Genomic DNA, 21,824 nt, shown 5'->3' with positions numbered 1-21,824 from the left:
CATATTTAAATAGAGGAATAAAACATAAATTGTACTATAATATGATAAAGGGATAAACCAAAAAATATCAACAAAAAAATGTTATTTAAATGTATTAGACAGTTAGTGTCCTATACTTTATTGTATATTAATTATAGGCTATATTTATAGCACGATTTTTAGCCATTTATATTAAAATCTATGCATTGATAGATATATAAACAAAATTTAATGTAAATTTTCATATTTGTTAATATAAATTGTGAAAATAAATTCAACATATATTGTATACAATTATATACAATAATTTGTCTGTGATTTTATCATTAATATGAAAATAAAACTACCGGTTAATAGTTGTATAATTATTTTTTTTTTAATACTTTAATATCAATTTATATCAATACAAAAATATTCTTTTGAAAATATAATTTAAATTACAAATAAAATATACAACAATTGAATTGTTATTAATGTTAAATAAGTATTAATATTGTTTCATATTAAGTGGACATCACATTTATCATTGATGATGGGGGTGGGGTGGGGTGGGGTGGGCAGGGAGGGTTATTCTATTAACAAAAATGTTTATAAGTTAACTCAACTTTATCTTATCATTCAAACTTCATGTCATTTTAAAGATTATTATAGAGAGAGAGAGAGAGAGAGAGAGAGAGAGAGAGAGTTCGTCGATTGAATTGAAAAGTGAGTTCATAAGTTCGTCGATTGAATTGAAAAGTGAGTTCATAAGTGATGTTATACTGTATTATATAAAACGATTATTTGATACTTTATAGTAAAATAGCAAAACATTTGGTTATATATACAGTATATTAATGTATATTATATTATAATATAATATAAATTATAATATAAATCCAAGTTTTCTCTCAATGGACTGCTCTTCAAAATATGTTGTTTTGCTAACAATAAATGATGCGTCCATTTGTTGAATAAAAATATTTCAATTTATTATTGATATTATCGATAAATTTATGATTTAACATAATATTTTCAATGTATACATTGAGACAAATACAGGTAATTTAATGGTTTATTATTTATAATTATAATTATATAACATTTAAGACAATTGATATAATAAGCGATGAGTCGTAAACATTGGATATAATGTAAGTAAATGTTTGCCTTTGAGTTCAATGGCAGTCAAGGGATGTGTTTATGTGTTGTATTTGATTACAAATGAATGCAATACTACTCTCTATATTCATATTACTATACATTTACGCTATACTACTGTATAACACATACACTACTATTCGTAACATTTATACTCTATTTTATATATGATTTAATACAAACATAGATTTAATTTATATATTTATATTTATATATAAATTTTTAATATTTTTTAATCTTGAAATGTGTAAACAGTATTAATATGTAATAATATCAATAGTAATAGTAATAATAATAATAATAATAATAATAATGTGATTTTGAATGAATTAAGTGTTGATAAAATAGTTGACATATACTACATATGTATGTGAAATGCGGTGATATTATTATTATTATGTTTATAATGAAATGAAATGTTGTCTAATTGTGAAGTAAGTGTTATTCAATTGATTCACAATTTATCGATAATATATTGATTTATATAATTGTCATTAATTTTCAATTTATTATTTAAAAACACATCAATTATTTTGCATTTGCTTAGAGTTTGAGTGATTTGTTTATAAATATCTATTATTAATATAAGATGTATAATGAAATGTAATTTCAATGATAGTCACCGACAGTCCACACAAAGAAGTCATATCTGGCGAGTATTGAGAGCTTGGATGACGCGGAAGACACCGACGACGACTCGTTGGGAATCATTCGTATGATTAGATCCAAAGTGAATGGCTGTAGCTCTTTAAATGTCGGATCAAACCAACTCAAGAGCACATCCACTACACAACAGTCACCGATTCCTAGTAATAATAATAATAATACTTTGGATCAAAATTTAAGTCATATTCAAAGGGTTGTCCTCGAGATCGTTGAAACTGAACGCCAATATGTGAATGATATGCAAGAAATCGTAAAAGTATGTCTATTATGTCCATTATATCCATTATATTTAATTATAAATTTTAATAATTTTTTAATTATATTTTTTAATAAATTATATTTTTATTGAATGTTTCTTATTTAATACTGAAATTAATGTTATAGTTTAATGATATTGTTTAGTAGAAAACAATGAAATACATAACTAAATAATTATAAATTATTTACAGTAATGTAAATACTATAGCATACAAATTGTTTATAATTATAATTGTATTTATATTTTCAATATACAATTAGTGGCAGTGAATTAAATATATAAAAATTAATTAAAAATCAGATACTAGTAGGTAATTGTTTTATATATAGATTTTGTTTCTAATATATAATTTAATTTATAATTTTTCTGTTTTATAATTTAAATCTTATATTTTTAATTGATACTTGTATTCCTAGTTATTATGATTCAATATATGACTAATAAATATGTTTTATTATACATAGTTATTGTTACTCAATTAAAACAAACAAATTTTATTTGAAATGCAAAATATATTATATTATAGGTAGTAATATATTTATATGTTTTATATAGATTTAGAAATATATTATACATTTGATTATAACTGGAAATGAAGTTAAATATTAAAAATGTTGATTTGTCACTGTTTTGATGGATCCGATGCTATAAGTATACGAAGTGGTAGTTGAAGTGTTTCCTCGTATGTTAGTTACTGTCATATCGTAAATATAAAGCATTGATAATACTGTTGTTCCGTACTATTGGTGAACAATCCCTAACCTGTTAAGCATTAGTCACATTCACATCACATCAGAAATCAATTCATTTATAAAACTTGTCTCTCGTTTCTCGTCTCTCTTTATTGCAATCTTAAGGTCACTCATTGTACTGTATTTTCAATATATATTTGATATATTAAATACAACTCTTCCCTATCAAACACTTTAAAAATATTTATATAGTGGCTAACACTCGACCCGTAAAAATCACACTTTAATTTCACAAATATTTTTCAGATGTTTTTAAATAACTTATTGTTATGTATGAAATAATATTAATACAAACATATTATAATGAACTAAACTTTATATCAATTGCTAGAATTATCAATGTTATTAATTATCATTATTTTGTGAATTATGCATTTTATTAAATAAAATAAAAAATTTATAAGGTTGAATTAACAATAAATAAATAAATAAAGTAGATAAAATTTTTAAATAAAATTAGTTTTTGTGAAAATTTTACACCATCTGTAAATGGCATTGATTTTTAATCAATTGCTTTATATATTTTTATATTCCTTATAAGTAATAAGTATTATTGCAAATGAAAGATTAGGTCATTCATTGTATGTTTATTTGATGCTTAGCTGTATTTATAAGTTATATTTTTATTATAATAAATCTTAAAACTTTGTGTCTCCAAAGTGAGAAATAAAATTAATTATATATTTATTATTGCAATATACAAGTATGAAATTCACACTATAAATGTAGTATTACATACAATGTTGATTTGTATGAAACATTTTATAGCCCAACAAATATAGTTGCATTTAATAAAATTAAACTGCAATATAACAACAAAATATTTTTTATTATCTAAATTGTTTTGAGTTCTAATTAAAAAATAAACTAATTTATAAATTTTGCAAAAATTATTGCATGAGTTTATAATATCAATTATACTAATTGGTTTTGATATGCAATTATATTAATTAGTTATAATTTATTAATATTTAAATTTTTCTAATTATTATTAGACTTAAAACCTAAATATAATATTTTTAAAAATTTTAGAGTTTTGTCTCAATTAATTTAAACTTTAAACTGAAAAATAATAATACAGTGATTTCTAATTAAATATACCTTAAATAAGTTTTTATTTTATTGTTCAGCTGTTATGTGATATCAAGTAAAATATTATTTTAACAGAGATGTGATTTTTCAATTTAAAGTACAGCACAGTGTGTCAAACACACGTATAAATGTAATTTACAGTATATACTGTTTTAGTACTGTATAGTATACAGTGTATACTGCAGTATATACTTTATTTTATTAATTAAAAAATATTAGTAATTATAATCTATTATTGGTAAGAATCATATAAAATCTTAAAATTTAATTTAAGTAATTATTTTAAATTACATAAATAAAAGATAATTTCTGAACGTAACTAAAGAGTATATTTGTTACAATTTGATATTAATTGAAAGTATTAGTATAGTATATGTGTTAAAATAACATGTTTTAATATTTCTCAAAATAAATATACAAAATATAAATACTTACTATTTAGAGTATTAGGATATTTATTTTTATTTAAAAAATTAACGGATTAAATATGGCATTACATTTTTAAGGAAATACTGTACATAAACTTTGATTTTAAATTGAAATATTTTAAAAACTATACTTAAAATGTTTTAATATTTATAATAATTTTAAATAATAGGGATATTTAGAGCCTATGAAGACATTGGAAGAAACAAAGATCAGTTCTCAAGAAATTATCAATTTGTTCAGTAATATAGAAGATATAAATTTATTTAATTCAGATTTTTTAGAAAAATTAGAGGAATGTGGTCTCAATGTAGTCCTAATTGCCAAATGCTTTATAGACAAGAGTTCGGGATTCGATATATACACGCATTACTGTACAAACTATCCCCGGTTTGTATGAATTTTATTTAACACTTGTAATCTATATATGAAAACTCATTAAAACTATAATAATTAACTCTTTTTTAAATTTTTTTTTCGTTTAGTACTGTGTCCTTATTAACTGAAATGATGAGAAACACAGATAGGGCTGAACTATTTAGGGAAAGGCAGCTCTCCTTAAAACATAGTCTTCCATTAGGATCATACCTACTAAAGCCCGTCCAAAGGATATTGAAATATCATCTATTGTTACAGGTATGTCATTATTTGACAAACTTAAGACAATTAATTAATTGTTATTTTTACTTAATTATTACTAATAGAATATCGTTAAATGTATGGACAAAGAGACGGAGGGTTATATAGATATCAGGGATGCGCTGTCTGTTATGACAAATATTGCTATTCATATCAATGATATGAAGCGCAAACACGAACATGCGGTCAGAGTACAAGAGATCCAGAGCTTACTATATAATTGGCCCGTAAGTCAACATTTATAATAACAATAAGTAAAAACATTTATAATAATAGTTTCAAATTTCAAATTATGATGGATTTGTGATTAGGGCCAGGATTTAACCACTTATGGTGATCTTCAATGTGAGGGATCGTTTCGTATGTTAGGAGCAAAGGGTTGTCGTCATCTATTTTTATTCGACAGAATGCTATTAATAACCAAAAAGAAAGACGACGGTTCCCTCAGCTATAAGACTCATATACTGGTAAGTCATCAATAAATTATTGTTTTTACTCTTTGGGCTCTATTTAGCTATTTTGGTGATAAACAAATGGATGTGTTATACATTACTTCAACCAAAAAAGTGTTCCCAATTCTCTATATAAATTGAGTTCAGTTTCAATAAATTAATTTTGAAGCCATTTATGCTATTCATTAACATTCCTCTCATTTAAACCACTTTTTTAGCAAACATTTAGCCGCACCGTTAGCTTTGGTTTTTTAACACACTTTTGAATCTAATTATCCATTTTTGTTCTTATTTTCCAATTATTTGATTGTACGCTACAATTGTTACAAATACCCTAATATTTACTTATCTCATGCTATTATAGACCGGAATATTTAATTATAATATATAAACACTTTGTTAATATTTTGTTATTTGAGATGAATTATCTTAATTTTAAATTATTATTATTATTATTAGACAATTTAAGATGCATTAGAGTATTTCTGGTACTTTATGATATTTAGTACATTTAGCACATATATCATTGATAAGTTTGGACTAATTCAGTATAATATATAATAAGGAGACAAGATTTATATATTTTTATTAATTAATATTTTTTCATCATATTATATGATACTTTTATTATTGTAAAAATCTAATCTAAACAATTTCTTTAATGTTTACAATTCATTAAAATAAACATTTCTAATTTGTATTATATAAATTACATTTGCTTATATGTAAATAAATATGTATAAAGTATTTATTTATTAAATATAGCGTCAATGATTAAAAGTATAAAAATTGTTGATTTGTTAATAAATATAAACATAATTTGATTTTATGTCCTAATTGTTTGTTATTGAGTTCATCGATGATGAGCATAGTATATATATATGTGTGTGTGTGTGTGTGTGTGTGTGTGTGCACTGAATATTAGCACTGATATACACCTGTTAATAGCCAAACATCCAAACCGCTTGATGTCCCGGTTTTAGGAACTCATAACCAAAACATTTTTTATATAATAACTGACACTTTCGTAATACAACTGTATTTTAATATTAATTATTTGTATCAATAGTATTCTCTTTTAAAGCTTTAAGCAATTTTTGAAAATAAGATTTTGATAAAAATATAAGTTAATTATTAGTCCAATAATTTTTGTTTTTTGAATATTAAGCTGATTTAAAATTACAAATTTGTTATTAAAAATATGAAAAATCTTTTATTTTGATTTTTACTATAAATTGTTATAATTTTAAGTTTAGGGCGATTATAATTTGTTGTTAAGATAATCTTGTTAATTAAATTACCGTTACTTGATTTATATTTTTTATTTATTTAATTTTTTTTTATAAAAAATATCAATAATTTTAAATTATTTTTATTTTAAATAGTAGTTATGGAGATTTTGATACATTTATTTAAGATTGAATCTAAGTTAGCATTATTTAAGTATTAAATGGAGGTCAGTATGGCTTTAGAGGCTTAAAACAGGCTTAAAATGTTTTGCTATGAATTTATAATTTTTTGGTTATTTAACTGTTTTATAGCTCACTCCTCCCAATGCTTGTTATAATTAGTGAATTTGTTATAATTTGGTCACAAGTGTCTCCAATATATTCATAATATCAGTTAAATCTTTGAAATTTTATGAAATTAATGTAACCATTGTTTGTCTTAATAATAGCTAAAATAGAGCTTTTGTTTTAAGAATGATAATTAAGATTCAAAATGAGATGCATTTTAATGAATATATTATTTAAATAAAATATTAATCTTGAAATCTTTTAACTAGTGTTCAAACCTAATGCTAATTGAGAGCATTCAGGGTCAACCACTTTGCTTTCATGCCATCCCATTTGATCAGCCCAGAGATCAGTACACATTTCAGGCCCGAAATATGGAACACAAGAGGGAATGGTGTCTCTTAATAAAGAGAGTGATTCTTGAGAACTATGATGTAGTGATTCCATCGCACGCCAAACAAATAGTTATGCAATTGGGACAGACAGCCAATGGCCAGTCAGACAAAAGTCATTCACATAGCAAACGGACATTGAGTGCACCCGAGTATCTCGAGAGACGCAAACAAGAAAATAGACGAAAATCTGAGTCCGCTATTAACCATAACTTAAGCAAAGGATTTAAATTACGAAAATCATTAAAGAAAATTCATTATATGGATAGTCATAATGGTTGGCGCCGTTCCCGTAGCTCTAGTCATGATGAAAATGCCCGCAATGATAACAATGGTAAAACCAGTGAAGATAATGAAAGGCGATCAAGTCTGGGACCAATTGATTTAAACAATTTTCATAAGAGTAGTTCTATAAATGCTATGACAGATATACCGTACAGTGATAACGGTTCTCAAATTACTAACAAAATTGTTGAATCAGATGAAGTCGTAACACAGGGGGTGATAGAAGAGAAGACAGATAACGAATCTTTAAATCTGATGAATGACGCGAACAACATGTATGAGTTAAGAAGACCTAGACTTGCCGTTACCACAGAACATGATATCAACCAAATGAATGGTGTGGTCAATGATACTGAACCCGAATACGTAACCTTTTATATGTCATCTAATAATAATAACAGATTGGATTCAAGTGAAGACTCTAGTATTCAGATGTCGACCAGCTCTGGAACTCTTTACAATAGAACGAGTACTTCTTTATCTTCGGGTTCAAGTGATTTATCAATGGCCTCATCTTCACAGTCGGATGACTCTAAATATGTTGTGTTACCCGTTAATGCTCTCTTTAATTACTCAAATCATAATCTCTCTAATAATATCGTACGTCGAGTCCAATCATTTACAGGAATGACTCGAACTAAGGCTATATTACAGCACTCATTCTCATTGAGACAATCTCTGGCACCTGACTTACCACAGACATCATTAAAGAAAGTTAACGAAAGACCAAATACATTGAATTTATCGTCGAATTCATCGTCATCTTCACAATTACCTACAAGTAATAGTTTAGATGAGATGAGTCCCATAGCACCAGCCATTTGGCTTAAAAGGCAAGAACAACATTTTGCCACTTCTTGCCAAAAGAGTGGTTCACTTCCTCGATGTTTTGAGACTACTTCCTTTGCACAGACAAATGAAGACAACTGTCAAACATCAACACCTAATCGGTTGAAATCGGGACAACCGATAGAACAAAGACTGTTTACTATAGCCAAAGATGAACAATTGAATCAAGAGTTTAACGACCCAACCGTTGAGGAGTATAATGATGTGGATGGAGTACATCAAAGTCACGAAAATATTCGTAAGTTATCTGCAAAATCACCTTCAATTAGTTTAGAGAGTGTATCGGATCCATCTCTGTTACATCCGGAGCACAAAATATATCGACATACTTATAACGCATCCAAATACATCAAATCAGTCATTTATAATGTCGGTTCTAAACTGGTTTCTCTACGCCGATCGCCAACTGTTTCGGACCAGTTGTGCGCTGACGACACTTCAATCATCTCTGCTGAAAGTGTGGAGAGATCTGAGTCACCTATTGTTCATCAAAAGCAACAGATAGACAAAGAGACGATAGAATCAAATAAATATGAGATAAATCCTAAAGTAATAACCGCTCGTTTTGTACACACTTTAGCTAAGGTTTACTCAAATATAATCAAAAACAAACTGAAGGACTCATCTAAAATTGAGACCGAAATGACTGCCAGTAAAGCGTTGTCTGAAATTCCTAGTCCTGTGTTCGCACGTATTTCAATGCCGGCCACTAACTCATCAGCTGCCGCACGACTGGCCAACTATAATGATTACGACAATTATCTTAGTAAACATAAACGCGGTCTTCAAAAGCATAATTCAGTTAAACGACCGGATAGTTTGGTATCCGATATGTCGACATCGAGTGATAATAATGATAACAATGAGATGAATGGTAATGAAGATTCGCCGTCTGAAATCAGCGACACATCACTCGATAGCTTTTATGAACAAACATTTGAAGCAATTGAAAGTGTTTTGACTGAAGAAATGTTTGGTGAATCAGGATTTTATAGCCAACACATGGACGCCGACTCAGATCTATCAACACTTAATCCAATTGAACAATTCATTGACGATAATGAAGATAACAGTCTTTACTCAGATTTAAATTCATTATCAAATTTAAGTAATGACCAAAAACAAAGTATTTACAAATCAATGGAACAGTTAGATAATGGAGCCATTAATCTAAATCTCAATATCTTAAGTGCTAAGAGAGTTAAGGGCGCTATCATTGAAAAGCTTAAGATTTTGGAAGAGAACTCACGCTTTCATAAAGATAACAATATTTATGACTTTAATGGTATTAAAAGTATTAAACAGCGAATGCAAGAGTTAGAGAAATGGTGTAATAATAAAGAAAATATTGAAGAAATTGATGATAATTTTGATATAAAAATAAGAACCAAATCATCACCTAATGGTTCTCCTAAACCAAATTCTAAGGGATGGGTTAAGCATGTGATTGAAAAATTGCAAAACGATGAAAATTAATCATGAATTATATATTTATATATATATTATATTTTAATTTTTGGTAATTTAATACTGAATAATAAATTTTAGTTAATTTATTTTTTACTAACATTTTATGTAATCAAAAAAATAAGATTATATTGATATCATTTTATAGATATATTTATAAAACTCTGAATATAATATAAGAGTATATCATTAACTGACATTCAGTTAAAAATTAATATATTTTAATGTGAGACCAATTTTAATGACATTTATGTTGAGTCGTTATTTACAATATATTTAATTTATATGCCATAAGACTTAGTTTTTGATTACTACTTTTTGTTGTGTGCCTTACAGTATATATCTATTATATTTTCTATCAAATTTTGTGCCAAAAGGTAATAAATTTATAAAAAACAAAATATCACTTTTTACTAAAATTTATATCATAACTATCATTGTATTTTCTAAACTATATATCATTTTTGTAACTTAAATTATCTTTTAATTTATAACGGATTTTTCATAATTTTGTAATGCTTTACAATTAATTAATATAACAAATTAGATTTTTAAATAATTGGTAAATTTTATAACTTCTATTATAGCTTCAATGTCTAGTCACATATATTTCTAATAAATCCTATAAAATCTTAATTGATTTGACAATTGCAATATAATTTAGTATTTAAATAGAAAAATGCAAATTTATCTATAGATTAATGATATCAATTATGTCTGAAATACAAATAATATGTATTAACAATTATTTAATTTAATTATTATTACCATTTAAATTTTTTTGATAATTTTCATCAATGTAAATAAATCTATTATTAAATAAATAAATCTTATTACTTAATTTATAATTTTTAAAACTTAATTTTAACGGTACAATAATATACTATGAAAGTATGAAAATCTAATAAAATAATATAAAGGATAATATTGAGTAAAATGCTTTTATTATAATAAAAATGCTTTAATTTTTATATAATGCATAAATTTGAATACAGTATATATACCGCTACCTATGTATACCTATATATGCAACTTATAAAAAAGTTAAATCTTAATCATTTTGTAATTAGTTTTAATGTTTATTATTTGTACATAAAATGATAGTAAATTAATTAATTAAAAACTATTGTCTTGTTTGTTATCATTTGAAAAATTGAATCTCAGATTAGTATATAATTTACATTCAATTGTTTACAAAGTTTATTACAAAACACTGTCAACTCTAGTATTAAATGTTTTATTGATATAAAAATGAGAAAATATTGTTGAAATATAATGTATTAATAAATGATTTAATGATTAGTCATTAGAGATGTGTTCTTCAATGCCATCACTTTCAGTAACCAAAGCCCTCTCAAGAATCACTTTTCCCTCTTTATATCTTTGGTTGTCTTCAGTGGCGAACTCATAGATCCATCCGAGCTTTGTGTCACAGTTCTTGCAGGACACGTCCCGAACCATATGTCTTCCCGTTAGCATTACTCTGTCCTGAACTTCACTGTCCAAACCAGTAAACCAATTGATCAAACAGTGGACACCAAACAACATATAACTTACCTATAGTTAAGATTAACGACACGATTGAATAGGAAAGCCCTACCCGTGGCTCCCGTGAATCGGGTGCTAATCAACTCATGTCTGTTAGTCAATACTGTATCACATGAAGCACAAGAAAACAGACGAAGACCTCCGATGTGCTCAAGAAATATACGACCCATTCATGTGATCAGTAGTTAAACAAATGATAATCAAATGCAAGTAATGTTTGTTTCGATTCAATTAACAATATATGCGTTCAATTGAATCAAACATTTAATACAATCATTAATAATCAAAACAAACATTTAATACAGTATTACAATACATGTAATACACTGTAAATAATATAATATTCAATATATTTCACAAATAACGCTATAATTTGACTTAAAGTATTTAATTCAAAATATAAATTTTAAAAATTTAATTACAATTAAATGGCAAAATAGTATATAATTTACATAATTACTAAATGGTTATAATATTAGACTTAACTTTTGTTACATTTCTTATAATATCCTTCGAGTTCACCCAAAAAATGTCTGCACTTTCCTATCATTATCTCAAAAGATTCAGAAACGAGTTGATGTGCCTGAAGAGCACCGGTTGACTCAACATTAACTGTAATTTAAATATATATTTAGAAATATTATTCAAAAATTTAAACTCTTTTTCATTATATTTGACTTACAAATAAAGTGATCTTTGATTAGAGACATCTTTACTCTATCTTTGAGCTGTGGATATCTAAAAACATTACGACTACCAGAATCTACTCTTGAGTTAACAACATTAGCCACTCGTTTACCGCTTTGTTTTTCAATTTCAATGACACCACTGGAAAAACATTTCTTCAACAGTTCCGCGTCTTCGTCTTCTATTTCACTCAAGAGTTCAATTTGTGGTAACAACCGATAGGATGCAGTGGCCACAGGAGAAAACTTTGCGTGATCTTTGCCAATACCTTTAACACAGTGTAACTTAATATCTAATTCTTGACCAACAGCTAACTTTGCTATAAGTATGTCTTCATCTACAGGTCTAATAGGGTTATCACTAAATATATCTGAATGATTGCCTATCGGTTCCCAAACGAGATCTTTTGTATAAACCATACGGTGATCATAAAGTTCTTCAGGAAGTGTAGTTTCCTGAACAGAGTTCTTATTTCTGACACATTTAACATTAAGATTGAAGACAATTGTGTCCTGTGGTGTGCCGTCAATATCACCTAAAATTAGATAAAAAATATTACTATTTTTGATGCCTTAGTTGTCTAATAAAACAGTATTTAATAAAAAGTGTATAAAATTATCAGATTATGATAAAATACTTTTTGATTTTTCTAATATAATATATGCTATAATTAAATACTATTACTGAGAATAATGTCTGTCAACACAATAGTTGATGAATTAATTATATTAACAGATGTCTCACCTTCTTGTCGGTATTCAAAGAATCGTGGATCAGCTTTGATTGGTATTAGACCTAATCGATGGGCCAAAAATTCGTCTTGAAATATACTGGTGTTGTTATTGATAAACACTTTCTCGATGGCCATTGTCGGCACTTCTGCTAATAATATTCTTCTCAATGCATTAGCCAGAGAACAGTTGACACCAATTATGTCAAACTCTATCTCATTGTCTTTAATATCAATGATTTTTATACTAAAATTCTTTGCCAACAAATTATAATTACAGTTAATATTAATTAATTAAATTATATATTAATATATATTTAAAGATTTGTCAATTAAATCGTGTTTTACATTGTATTTAGTAATAATGTTAACAAAAATATATATCCTATTTGATGACAAATCTAAAAAAATAACAATTAGTGACAAACTTTGGTAAAGTGTGTGAAATGCCAGTTGTCGTCATAATTAACATAATTGTGCGGATAATCAGTGGTTTCCGTCTGTCAACAAAATATAAGACAATTACTGTTAAAACAATTCAACAATCAATACAATCATTACATTATTAATCTCATGTTCAGTGATGTCGGCATATCTTCGTCTTGAAGAGACAGTTGGATTCATATTGTCATCAAATGGTATATTCAATGGTGTATTCAATGGTGTAGAGGAGGGCCCACACGGGTGTCACCATTAAGAGCACGTGTTGTTTGTTTAGTCAATGCTTGAAATTAGTGGCAATTTGTTTGCAAACTATTTGATTCCCCAAACATTGTATTCAATTGTACGCAATGTATGTATACTATGAACCCATCACTCAATGCATTACGTATTGACTGTAATATTAAATGACTTTTTGTAAGCATTCAAGTGTTCATTGAATGAGTGATTCATTGCATCGTTGGGTGTATTGAAAGGCATTCAATGTTTTAGTGATTCAATCATTAAATGATCAGTGAATCAACTCATTAGACAATTGTATTTGTGTTAATCTGTGGATCCGATCGGTGATAATCAATTGCAACAATGTTTAGTTGGTTGAGTGCCAGCAATGAGCGCAAGAAACAACCGGAACTGTTCATCAATGTTGTTGAAGGTCTCAAACGTATCTATAAGTCAAAGATATTACCACTTGAAGAACACTATCTGTTCCATGAGTTCCACTCTCCGCCCTTAGAAGATGCAGACTTTGACGCCAAACCTATGGTATTATTGGTCGGACAGTACTCGACGGGAAAGACCACTTTTATTAAGTACTTATTGGAGCGCGACTTTCCCGGCATAAGGATAGGACCCGAACCCACTACTGACCGATTCATTGCCGTCATGTTTGGCGAATCAGAAGGCGTTATTCCCGGCAATGCCTTAGTCGTTGATCCGAAGAAACAGTTCCGTCCTTTAGCTAAGTTTGGAAACGCTTTTCTCAATCGTCTGCAATGTTCTCAACTCAACTCAGCCGTACTCGAGAGTATCACAATAGTAGACACTCCGGGAATTTTGTCGGGAGAGAAGCAACGGGTAGATCGTGGCTATGAGTTTACCGGTGTATTGGAGTGGTTTGCCGAACGGGTCGATAGAATTATCCTTCTGTTCGATGCACACAAACTCGACATTTCTGATGAATTTCGACGATCTATTGAAGCCCTTCGAGGACACGACGATAAGATAAGAATTGTTTTAAATAAAGCAGATATGATAGATCAGCAACAATTGATGCGCGTCTACGGCGCACTTATGTGGTCATTGGGTAAAGTACTTAACACACCCGAAGTGGCCCGAGTGTACATCGGCTCTTTTTGGGATCAGCCTCTTAGATATGATTACAATAGAAAGTTATTTGAAGCCGAAGAACAGGATTTATTCAGTGATATAACAAGCCTTCCACGAAATGCTGCGCTCAGGAAACTCAATGATTTGATCAAAAGAGCCCGACTCGCGAAGGTAGGCCCGACTCTTTTACATTTGTTTTATATTTTATTTATTAATTTAATATCTAATGGTTAGGTTCACGCGTATATCATTAGTTCTTTAAAGAAAGAGATGCCCTCTGTCTTTGGCAAAGACTCAAAAAAGAAAGAATTAATTAAACATTTGGGAAATATCTTCACTGAAATCGAGAGAGAACATGGAGTACCTGTCGGTGACTTTCCTGACTTGAGTGAAATGCAGGAAAAACTATTACATCATGACTTCACTAAATTTAATCCATTAAAGAAACCATTACTCGACGCCGTCGATAAAATGTTAGCCGAAGATATTGCAAAACTTATGGCAATGATTCCACAGGTGATTCCACAATTGATGAAATTTATTGTCAAAATAAATATTTGATATTATCTTTTAGGAGCAAAACGATACTAAAGAGGAGACAGTAGTAAAAGGCGGTGCTTTTGAAGGCGTTAAAGAATCTCCTTTTGGTTATATGCGCGGCGAAGGTGTAGATGCCGGCTCTCTTGACAAGGAATGGGTCGTTGAAAAAGATAAACCTAAATATGAAGAAATGTTTAATTCATTGAATCCAATTGATGGTAAAATCACCGGTGCTTCAGCCAAAGCAGAGATGGTTAAATCAAAACTACCGAACAGTGTTTTGGGTAAAATATGGAAACTTTCAGATTTAGATAGGGATGGCATGTTAGACATGGATGAGTTCTCACTAGCCATGCATTTGATGCAAATCAAACTCAATGGACATGACTTACCACAACAATTACCCGACCATTTGATTCCGCCCTCCAAACATACAGTTAATGGATCTTAAGAATTATGCTTTACTTATAAATTTTATAAGTTATTTACCGTAATATAAAAATCTAATATAATTGACAATTATTTTAATATCTTATAAAGAATTATATATTTATTTGTCATAAAAGAGCACTTTTTACGAATTCATTTTTAACGAATTTTATAAATTATATTAATTATCTAATGTTATAAGTGTTAGTAAAATTATGACAAAATTTAATTTATATACACTATTTATTTAACACTATTACAATACATTCTATGAATTTTAACTAAATGTTATTGTTTTCAATAAAAATTAAAATAATATTTTTATAACGATTTATAAATGTTATAAACTATATATATATACTGTATATTCAAAGTATCAAATTTCATTCAACAATGTAAATGGGATAATATTATCTATTAAATGAATTGTAAAGTATTTTAATAAATTATTTAATTTAATATTTTGCATATAAATAAAATTCATAGCATTATATTATAATATTATTGGTTAATGTCGCTCTTATTTTGCTAAATGTGTCAAAATTATCAAAAAGTTTGATTTGACAACTCATATGTTTAAACTGACTAATTATTTGATAAGATAAGAGTTTATTTTAGTTAAAATTATTACATTTAAAACTTAACTTTATTTTTATTACAAAAACTAAAAAACATTTTTGAATGCAAATAATTTTTATAGTTATAATTTACATAATGTTATAACTATTAAATATTATCAATGAAATTATCAATAAAAATTAAAAAAAATGTTTATAACAAAAAAAGTTGTATTTATAATTATTTATAGGCATTTACTAATAGTTAATATTAATAATGTAATTTTATATTTCATACCGTATAACACTATGTTTGATACAAGTTTTTATTTTCTACTAGTTTTTTAGTTTTGAAGTTACTTTATTACTATGTAATTAATAGAATCTTAAAAAAAATAAAAATATTTTCATTGAAACATCAATATTATATAATATATACATATAGTATATATTATATACAGTACATTAAATTATGTATTAGTCAAACAAATTGTTAAACAATAGACATTTTAAAGATATATTATCTGTAATATATTTATTAAATAATTTATATACAGTATTATTGATGAGTTAATAATAATAATCTTTAAATAATATCTAATTTACTTAATAATTAATTTGTATCTATTGTAAAACCATTAGTTGTAAATTGTAAAAATAAAGTTTTATTTTGATTAAAATATGATGAGTGTTGGCAGAGACAAAGTGTATGTATAAGATATTGAAATTATGTAATAATAATAAATTTAATAAAAATAAATAAATATTTTATCATTGTTAATGTAATTTTTCTATAATTATTGTAAAATACACCCAGTACATTGTATTTTACTGTATTTTACTGTATTTTACTGTATTTTACTGTATTTTACTGTATTCAATGCCAAAATTGAAAACCTTGTATTTTTCCAACCCTGAATATGATACAGTAATTTACTATTAAATATTAAATTAAAAATAATAATTTTAAGTCAACATTTATAGTAAATTCAAAGTTGCAATTATGGTCTTTTTGATAAGTTATCGATAATAACTTTATTAAAATTGATTAATAATTGATTACTGTATAGAAAAATGTATTAATTTATTTATAAAGTTGTAGTATAGTTGCAGTCTTGAAGTAAAAGTATATTAAGGCATGAAATGTAAGGTATGATCAGTGCTATCACTTAGAAATATACAATTTATAAACAGAAAAGTATAAAATTTACAATCAATAGTATATTTACTGTAGTATTGAATACCTGTACAGTGTATAGGAAATGCCTAATTAGGGATTAGAGTCAAATGATTGATCCATAAATAGGTGGTCAGGTATTTGATGGGCAATAATATACTAATAAATCAAATAAAAGTCCATTATTTTCTATCAAATAATAATTGTAGATAAATTTATTTGATAATTATATTATTATTTATTTATACAGTAATACAGTACAGTATAATAGTTGAAATATTTGCAAAGTTATATCTGTAAAGTTATGACTGTACACACAGTGTATTAATATAACAATAATTTAAAAGTACTGTACAATAATATCCTGTATTTATAAAATAATGTAAATCATGCTATGTTTGCAATAAATATTATTACTATTATAATTAATTTACTATAATTTAATAGTAATAATTGCAAACATAAAGTAATTTACAGTAAAACAGTATTAAATAAAATGTAATAAACTTTAAATCAAATAAACTGATAGACAATACAATGAAATACATTAGAGTTAACGTAATGTATGGATGAACAGACACGCTGTTAGTGTTGAAAATGGCAGTCAATATGTCAGTCAGTCGGCGACCAAAACAAGAACTTCCGGACGACTTGTCGACAGTCGAGTTCGAGACCAGTGAAGACGTGGAAGTGATTCCCAGCTTTGACTCATTAAGTCTTCGCGAAGACCTCTTAAGAGGCATTTATTCTTATGGTATGAATACATGTTAACAATGAAAATGTCGATACATTTTGAACACTATTTCAATATAGATATGATTGTTGAAGAAGTGACACAATTAGCTATATTTCAGACAAACTGTTATTTAAATGCTTTATATATTTTGCAGGTTTTGAGAAGCCGTCGGCAATACAACAGAGGGCTATTCGGCCAATCATTAAGGGTCGCGATGTCATAGCACAGGCACAGTCAGGAACCGGAAAAACAGCCACTTTTGCTATCGGGATATTGCAGACCATTGACACACAGATACGTGAAACACAAGTTTTGGTGTTGAGTCCGACCCGAGAACTGGCCACTCAAATACAGAAAGTTATTCTCGCTTTGGGTGATTATATGAATGTCATGTGTCACGCCTGTATAGGCGGAACTAATTTGGGTGAAGATATACGTAAACTCGATTTTGGTCAACACGTAGTATCGGGAACTCCCGGTCGTGTGTTTGATATGATTCGGCGCAGAAATTTGAGGACACGATCTATAAAAATGCTGGTTATGGACGAAGCGGACGAAATGCTTAATAAAGGATTTAAAGAACAGATTTATGATGTCTACCGATATCTTCCACCTTATACTCAGGTGTGTCTCATATCGGCTACACTTCCGCACGAAATTTTAGAGATGACGTCAAAGTTTATGACAGACCCGATCAGGATATTAGTTAAAAGAGATGAGTTAACTCTTGAAGGCATTAAACAATTTTTCGTTGCCGTTGAAAGAGAAGAGTGGAAGTTTGACACACTTTGTGATCTTTACGATACACTGACTATCACTCAGGCAGTAATCTTCTGCAATACTAAACGTAAAGTTGATTGGCTGACGGAAAAGATGAGAGAATCTAATTTTACTGTATCTTCAATGCACGGAGATATGCCTCAAAAGGAAAGGGATACTATTATGAAGGAGTTCCGATCCGGACAAAGGTTTGTAATGATAACGAAAGTATAGAATTTATTGTGATTTTTAATATTATATTATAGCCGAGTCCTTATAACCACTGATGTCTGGGCGCGTGGTATTGATGTACAACAGGTCTCACTTGTCATTAACTATGACTTACCTAATAATCGGGAACTTTATATTCATCGGTAAGTTAGATGTCTTAATATACTGTAGTTTAAATGTACAGTATATTTGAAAATTGATTTTATGATGATATTATATTTTTAATAAGACTAACCACAACTAGAAACAAAAGAAATGGTTAATTAAATTATACGCTATTCTGAAATTATTTCAAATTCAATGCAATTTATTATAGATATAATTAACAGATAATATATTTAATGAATTGATTTAATTTATTACAGAATCGGACGTTCCGGTCGTTTTGGTCGTAAAGGTGTTGCCATTAATTTTGTAAAGAATGACGACATTAGGATTTTGAGAGATATCGAGCAATACTATAGCACACAGATTGACGAAATGCCAATGAATGTCGCGGATCTCATATAAGTGATTGGAAAATGTCTTTAAAATCAATTATCTATTTATCACAAATGTATCATTACTTTAATCATTTAATTATTATATCAATAAAATATCATTTATTTAAAAATAAAGTTTCAGTTTTTTCTGCAATCATTTTTGCAATGGCCAGTGAAGAGGTTGCCGCTGGTGACGGTGCGTTGCGCACGTGTAGCACTCGTTTACCAATTTCATCACTTCCCGAATCAAACACAAAATCGTCCACTAAATTGCCTTTTAGTTTCAATAAACATGAGTTTTTGTTAATTTACTTTATTTTCATTTAATGGCTAAATTATAGTACCCTTTTCATCGAGTGCTTGGGCTCTGATACCAGTACTATAAGTCTTAGGCTCGATGTCATCGATTGTAAGAGAAGGCACATATTTGCGAAGTAATTCTACCTGTGCTGTAGTCCTAAAACTTCTATAAAGTTCACTAAATCCTGGACCCAAGTATTTGAGTGCTGCAACAATTACACCATCACATGATAATCATTAAAAAATAACTGATTATCTACTAAATACCTAGATTTCTAAATCCACTAAATCTTATGGTTTCCCAGACGTCCGATAAACTAAAGTCAGATTTTTTATATCCTTCACGTTTAAGTGAAAGCACAGCATTTGGTCCGAGCCATACACTGTTCATATATTTGATGATAATTAGAAATTAACACTAAATGGCAATTTCATACCTTCCATCCATTCTTGGAGTAAAATGTATGCCTAAAAATGGAAATCTGGGATCCGGTACCTAAGTTGGTCTCAATTACGGTAATTGATATTTTAGATAAATAAATGTAAACTAACCGGATATATATTGGTTCGAACCATTTGACTCTTTTCTTTCTTTAAAATAAGATACTCTCCTCTAAAGGGAACTTCATATTAAAAGATAGTTTTATTTAGTAATTTGGATTTATTAACAATTGATAAAAATACCGATTCTTGGATTTTGTTGTCCATTTGTTAGTTTTGCAATACGATCGGCATGAAGACCGGCTGCAGTGACCACAAATCGAGTTCTGATCACTTTATCACCGGTATTATCAATAACTTTAACCAATTGATCTCCAGTATTATCCTCTAATTCAAATTTATTTGCCTTAAAATTAGTATAGATTTGACCGCCAAGTGATTCAAAATCTTTGCCAAATGATTGGTTAACTTGAGCCCAGTCAACAATACCGGTGTGTGGACTCCAAATGGCTTTAAGTCCGACACAATTTGGTTCATACTTTTGGATATCATTTTGTTGAACTAAAATCATATCTTTGACACCATTTTGTAGTCCTCTTTGGTAAAGTTCATTGAGTCGATCCACTTCCTCGTGATTTACCGCTACAATTAGTTTACCTACTTTTTTATAAGGAATCTTCTTTTGGTCACAATAATCGTAAGCCAGTGCTGAGCCCTCAACACATAATTTAGCCTTAAGTGATCCGGGCTTGTAATAGATACCGGCGTGAATGACACCAGAATTATGACCCGATTGGTGAACAGCTATCAATATTTTGGCGACATTTGTAGTCAATTAATTAAAACAAATAGAAATACTGTACAAATCATACCCAATCTGTTTTCTTTCTCAATAATAGCTAACTTGAGTTTTGGATTTCTGGTATTAATTAGTAATTAACTAATAATGAAATCATTATTTAAATCATAAATCCAGCCGTAACTGACCTAATAGCTAATTCCCGAGCCGTAGCAGTTCCCACAATACCACCACCGACTATAACAATGTCATAATTGTGCTCTTTTTCAGAGTTCCACTCATATCCTAAAGCACTGACCGTAAAGAATTTGCGGACAATCAGATCGCTTCTTAAAGATGTTATGCAAAACAAGTTAATTAAAGTCATAATTATTGCTATTATTTCTATTAAATGTTAAGATATGACTTAGCAATACCTAAACTGGTGTTTTATTAAACTATTTATATGAATATAAAATATATTGATAATCATTGATATTAATTACGATAATATAATATCAGAGTTTCCAGAGTTACAAAGTGTCCTCCAAAGAGGTCGAGACATGTATTCATGTCATACGGATTATAAAGTCTGTGCTCTACCTCTGTCTGTGCGTTGAAATAGTCTATCACTGAGTGATCCAACAAATGCTGTCATAGAAGCTATCATAGGATTCATAGCTATGCCAACAGTTATACAGTCAGTACTAACAACACAAACACAGACTAACAGTCATCTACTCT

The 21,824-nt window shown here is 28.1% G+C and overlaps 6 protein-coding genes across 6 annotated transcripts; 3 read left to right on the top strand and 3 right to left on the bottom strand.

The window, feature by feature from the left end:
- Positions 1-1,441: 1,441 nt before the first annotated feature.
- On the top strand, positions 1,442-9,924 carry LOC128966386 (uncharacterized). Its single transcript, XM_054313234.1, has 7 exons — positions 1,442-1,553; positions 1,739-2,041; positions 4,487-4,704; positions 4,800-4,950; positions 5,019-5,180; positions 5,265-5,420; positions 7,192-9,924. Exons 1-7 carry the CDS (start codon positions 1,536-1,538, stop codon positions 9,922-9,924), a joined length of 3,741 nt encoding a protein of 1,246 aa, XP_054169209.1. The 5' UTR covers positions 1,442-1,535.
- A 1,125-nt stretch (positions 9,925-11,049) lies between these two features.
- On the bottom strand, positions 11,050-11,787 carry LOC128952073 (protein yippee-like 5). Its single transcript, XM_054297406.1, has 2 exons — positions 11,473-11,787; positions 11,050-11,413 (listed from the first exon to the last, which is right to left on the bottom strand). Exons 1-2 carry the CDS (start codon positions 11,631-11,633, stop codon positions 11,215-11,217), a joined length of 360 nt encoding a protein of 119 aa, XP_054153381.1. The 5' UTR covers positions 11,634-11,787; the 3' UTR covers positions 11,050-11,214.
- A 110-nt stretch (positions 11,788-11,897) lies between these two features.
- On the bottom strand, positions 11,898-13,626 carry LOC128952546 (DNA-directed RNA polymerases I and III subunit RPAC1-like). Its single transcript, XM_054297955.1, has 5 exons — positions 13,442-13,626; positions 13,309-13,380; positions 12,895-13,135; positions 12,146-12,685; positions 11,898-12,075 (listed from the first exon to the last, which is right to left on the bottom strand). The coding sequence occupies exons 1-5, from the start codon at positions 13,502-13,504 to the stop codon at positions 11,945-11,947; spliced, it is 1,047 nt and encodes a 348-aa protein (XP_054153930.1). The 5' UTR covers positions 13,505-13,626; the 3' UTR covers positions 11,898-11,944.
- Positions 13,627-13,744: 118 nt separating this feature from the next.
- LOC128952545 (EH domain-containing protein 3-like) lies at positions 13,745-15,757 on the top strand. The gene is made up of 3 exons (XM_054297954.1): positions 13,745-14,821; positions 14,885-15,166; positions 15,225-15,757. Exons 1-3 carry the CDS (start codon positions 13,907-13,909, stop codon positions 15,639-15,641), a joined length of 1,614 nt encoding a protein of 537 aa, XP_054153929.1. The 5' UTR covers positions 13,745-13,906; the 3' UTR covers positions 15,642-15,757.
- Positions 15,758-17,884: 2,127 nt separating this feature from the next.
- Positions 17,885-19,651, top strand: LOC128952806 (eukaryotic initiation factor 4A-III). Its single transcript, XM_054298251.1, has 4 exons — positions 17,885-18,107; positions 18,244-19,057; positions 19,115-19,222; positions 19,445-19,651. Exons 1-4 carry the CDS (start codon positions 17,951-17,953, stop codon positions 19,587-19,589), a joined length of 1,224 nt encoding a protein of 407 aa, XP_054154226.1. The 5' UTR covers positions 17,885-17,950; the 3' UTR covers positions 19,590-19,651.
- Positions 19,604-21,540, bottom strand: LOC128952805 (L-2-hydroxyglutarate dehydrogenase, mitochondrial-like). The gene is made up of 8 exons (XM_054298250.1): positions 21,290-21,540; positions 21,175-21,221; positions 20,546-21,106; positions 20,414-20,484; positions 20,299-20,357; positions 20,129-20,244; positions 19,906-20,067; positions 19,604-19,835 (listed from the first exon to the last, which is right to left on the bottom strand). Exons 1-8 carry the CDS (start codon positions 21,466-21,468, stop codon positions 19,678-19,680), a joined length of 1,353 nt encoding a protein of 450 aa, XP_054154225.1. The 5' UTR covers positions 21,469-21,540; the 3' UTR covers positions 19,604-19,677.
- Between the last annotated feature and the right edge of the window lie 284 nt (positions 21,541-21,824).

This window comes from Oppia nitens, unplaced genomic scaffold (assembly GCF_028296485.1).
Source record: "Oppia nitens isolate AA-2021 unplaced genomic scaffold, nextdenovo-longstitch-racon4-pilon3 scaffold1_pilon_pilon_pilon, whole genome shotgun sequence".
Lineage (NCBI taxonomy): Eukaryota > Metazoa > Arthropoda > Arachnida > Sarcoptiformes > Oppiidae > Oppia > Oppia nitens.
This window is presented reverse-complemented; position numbering and strand designations above follow the sequence as displayed.

Bases quoted from the DNA above. Each gene is read 5' to 3' on its own strand.
- LOC128952545 (XM_054297954.1), top strand. From the start codon at position 13,907: ATGTTTAGTTGGTTGAGTGCCAGCAATGAGCGCAAGAAACAACCGGAA. The intron at 14,822-14,884 runs GTAGGCCCGACT...TCTAATGGTTAG, and splicing joins AAAGAGCCCGACTCGCGAAG to GTTCACGCGTATATCATTAG. The intron at 15,167-15,224 runs GTGATTCCACAA...ATTATCTTTTAG, and splicing joins TTATGGCAATGATTCCACAG to GAGCAAAACGATACTAAAGA.
- LOC128952805 (XM_054298250.1), bottom strand. From the start codon at position 21,468: ATGACTTTAATTAACTTGTTTTGCATAACATCTTTAAGAAGCGATCTG. The intron at 21,222-21,289 runs GTCAGTTACGGC...AATTAATACCAG, and splicing joins GCTCGGGAATTAGCTATTAG to AAATCCAAAACTCAAGTTAG. The intron at 20,358-20,413 runs GTTAGTTTACAT...AGACCAACTTAG, and splicing joins TTCGAACCAATATATATCCG to GTACCGGATCCCAGATTTCC.
- LOC128952806 (XM_054298251.1), top strand. From the start codon at position 17,951: ATGGCAGTCAATATGTCAGTCAGTCGGCGACCAAAACAAGAACTTCCG. The intron at 18,108-18,243 runs GTATGAATACAT...TATATTTTGCAG, and splicing joins AAGAGGCATTTATTCTTATG to GTTTTGAGAAGCCGTCGGCA. The intron at 19,058-19,114 runs GTTTGTAATGAT...ATTATATTATAG, and splicing joins GAGTTCCGATCCGGACAAAG to CCGAGTCCTTATAACCACTG.
- LOC128952546 (XM_054297955.1), bottom strand. From the start codon at position 13,504: ATGAATCCAACTGTCTCTTCAAGACGAAGATATGCCGACATCACTGAA. The intron at 13,381-13,441 runs GTAATGATTGTA...TTTTGTTGACAG, and splicing joins CTGAACATGAGATTAATAAT to ACGGAAACCACTGATTATCC. The intron at 12,686-12,894 runs GTGAGACATCTG...ATCTAATTTTAG, and splicing joins CTTTGAATACCGACAAGAAG to GTGATATTGACGGCACACCA.
- LOC128966386 (XM_054313234.1), top strand. The intron at 4,705-4,799 runs GTTTGTATGAAT...TTTTTCGTTTAG, and splicing joins TACTGTACAAACTATCCCCG to TACTGTGTCCTTATTAACTG. The intron at 5,181-5,264 runs GTAAGTCAACAT...ATTTGTGATTAG, and splicing joins GCTTACTATATAATTGGCCC to GGCCAGGATTTAACCACTTA.
- LOC128952073 (XM_054297406.1), bottom strand. From the start codon at position 11,633: ATGGGTCGTATATTTCTTGAGCACATCGGAGGTCTTCGTCTGTTTTCT. The intron at 11,414-11,472 runs GTAAGTTATATG...TGGTTTGGACAG, and splicing joins GTCGTTAATCTTAACTATAG to TGAAGTTCAGGACAGAGTAA.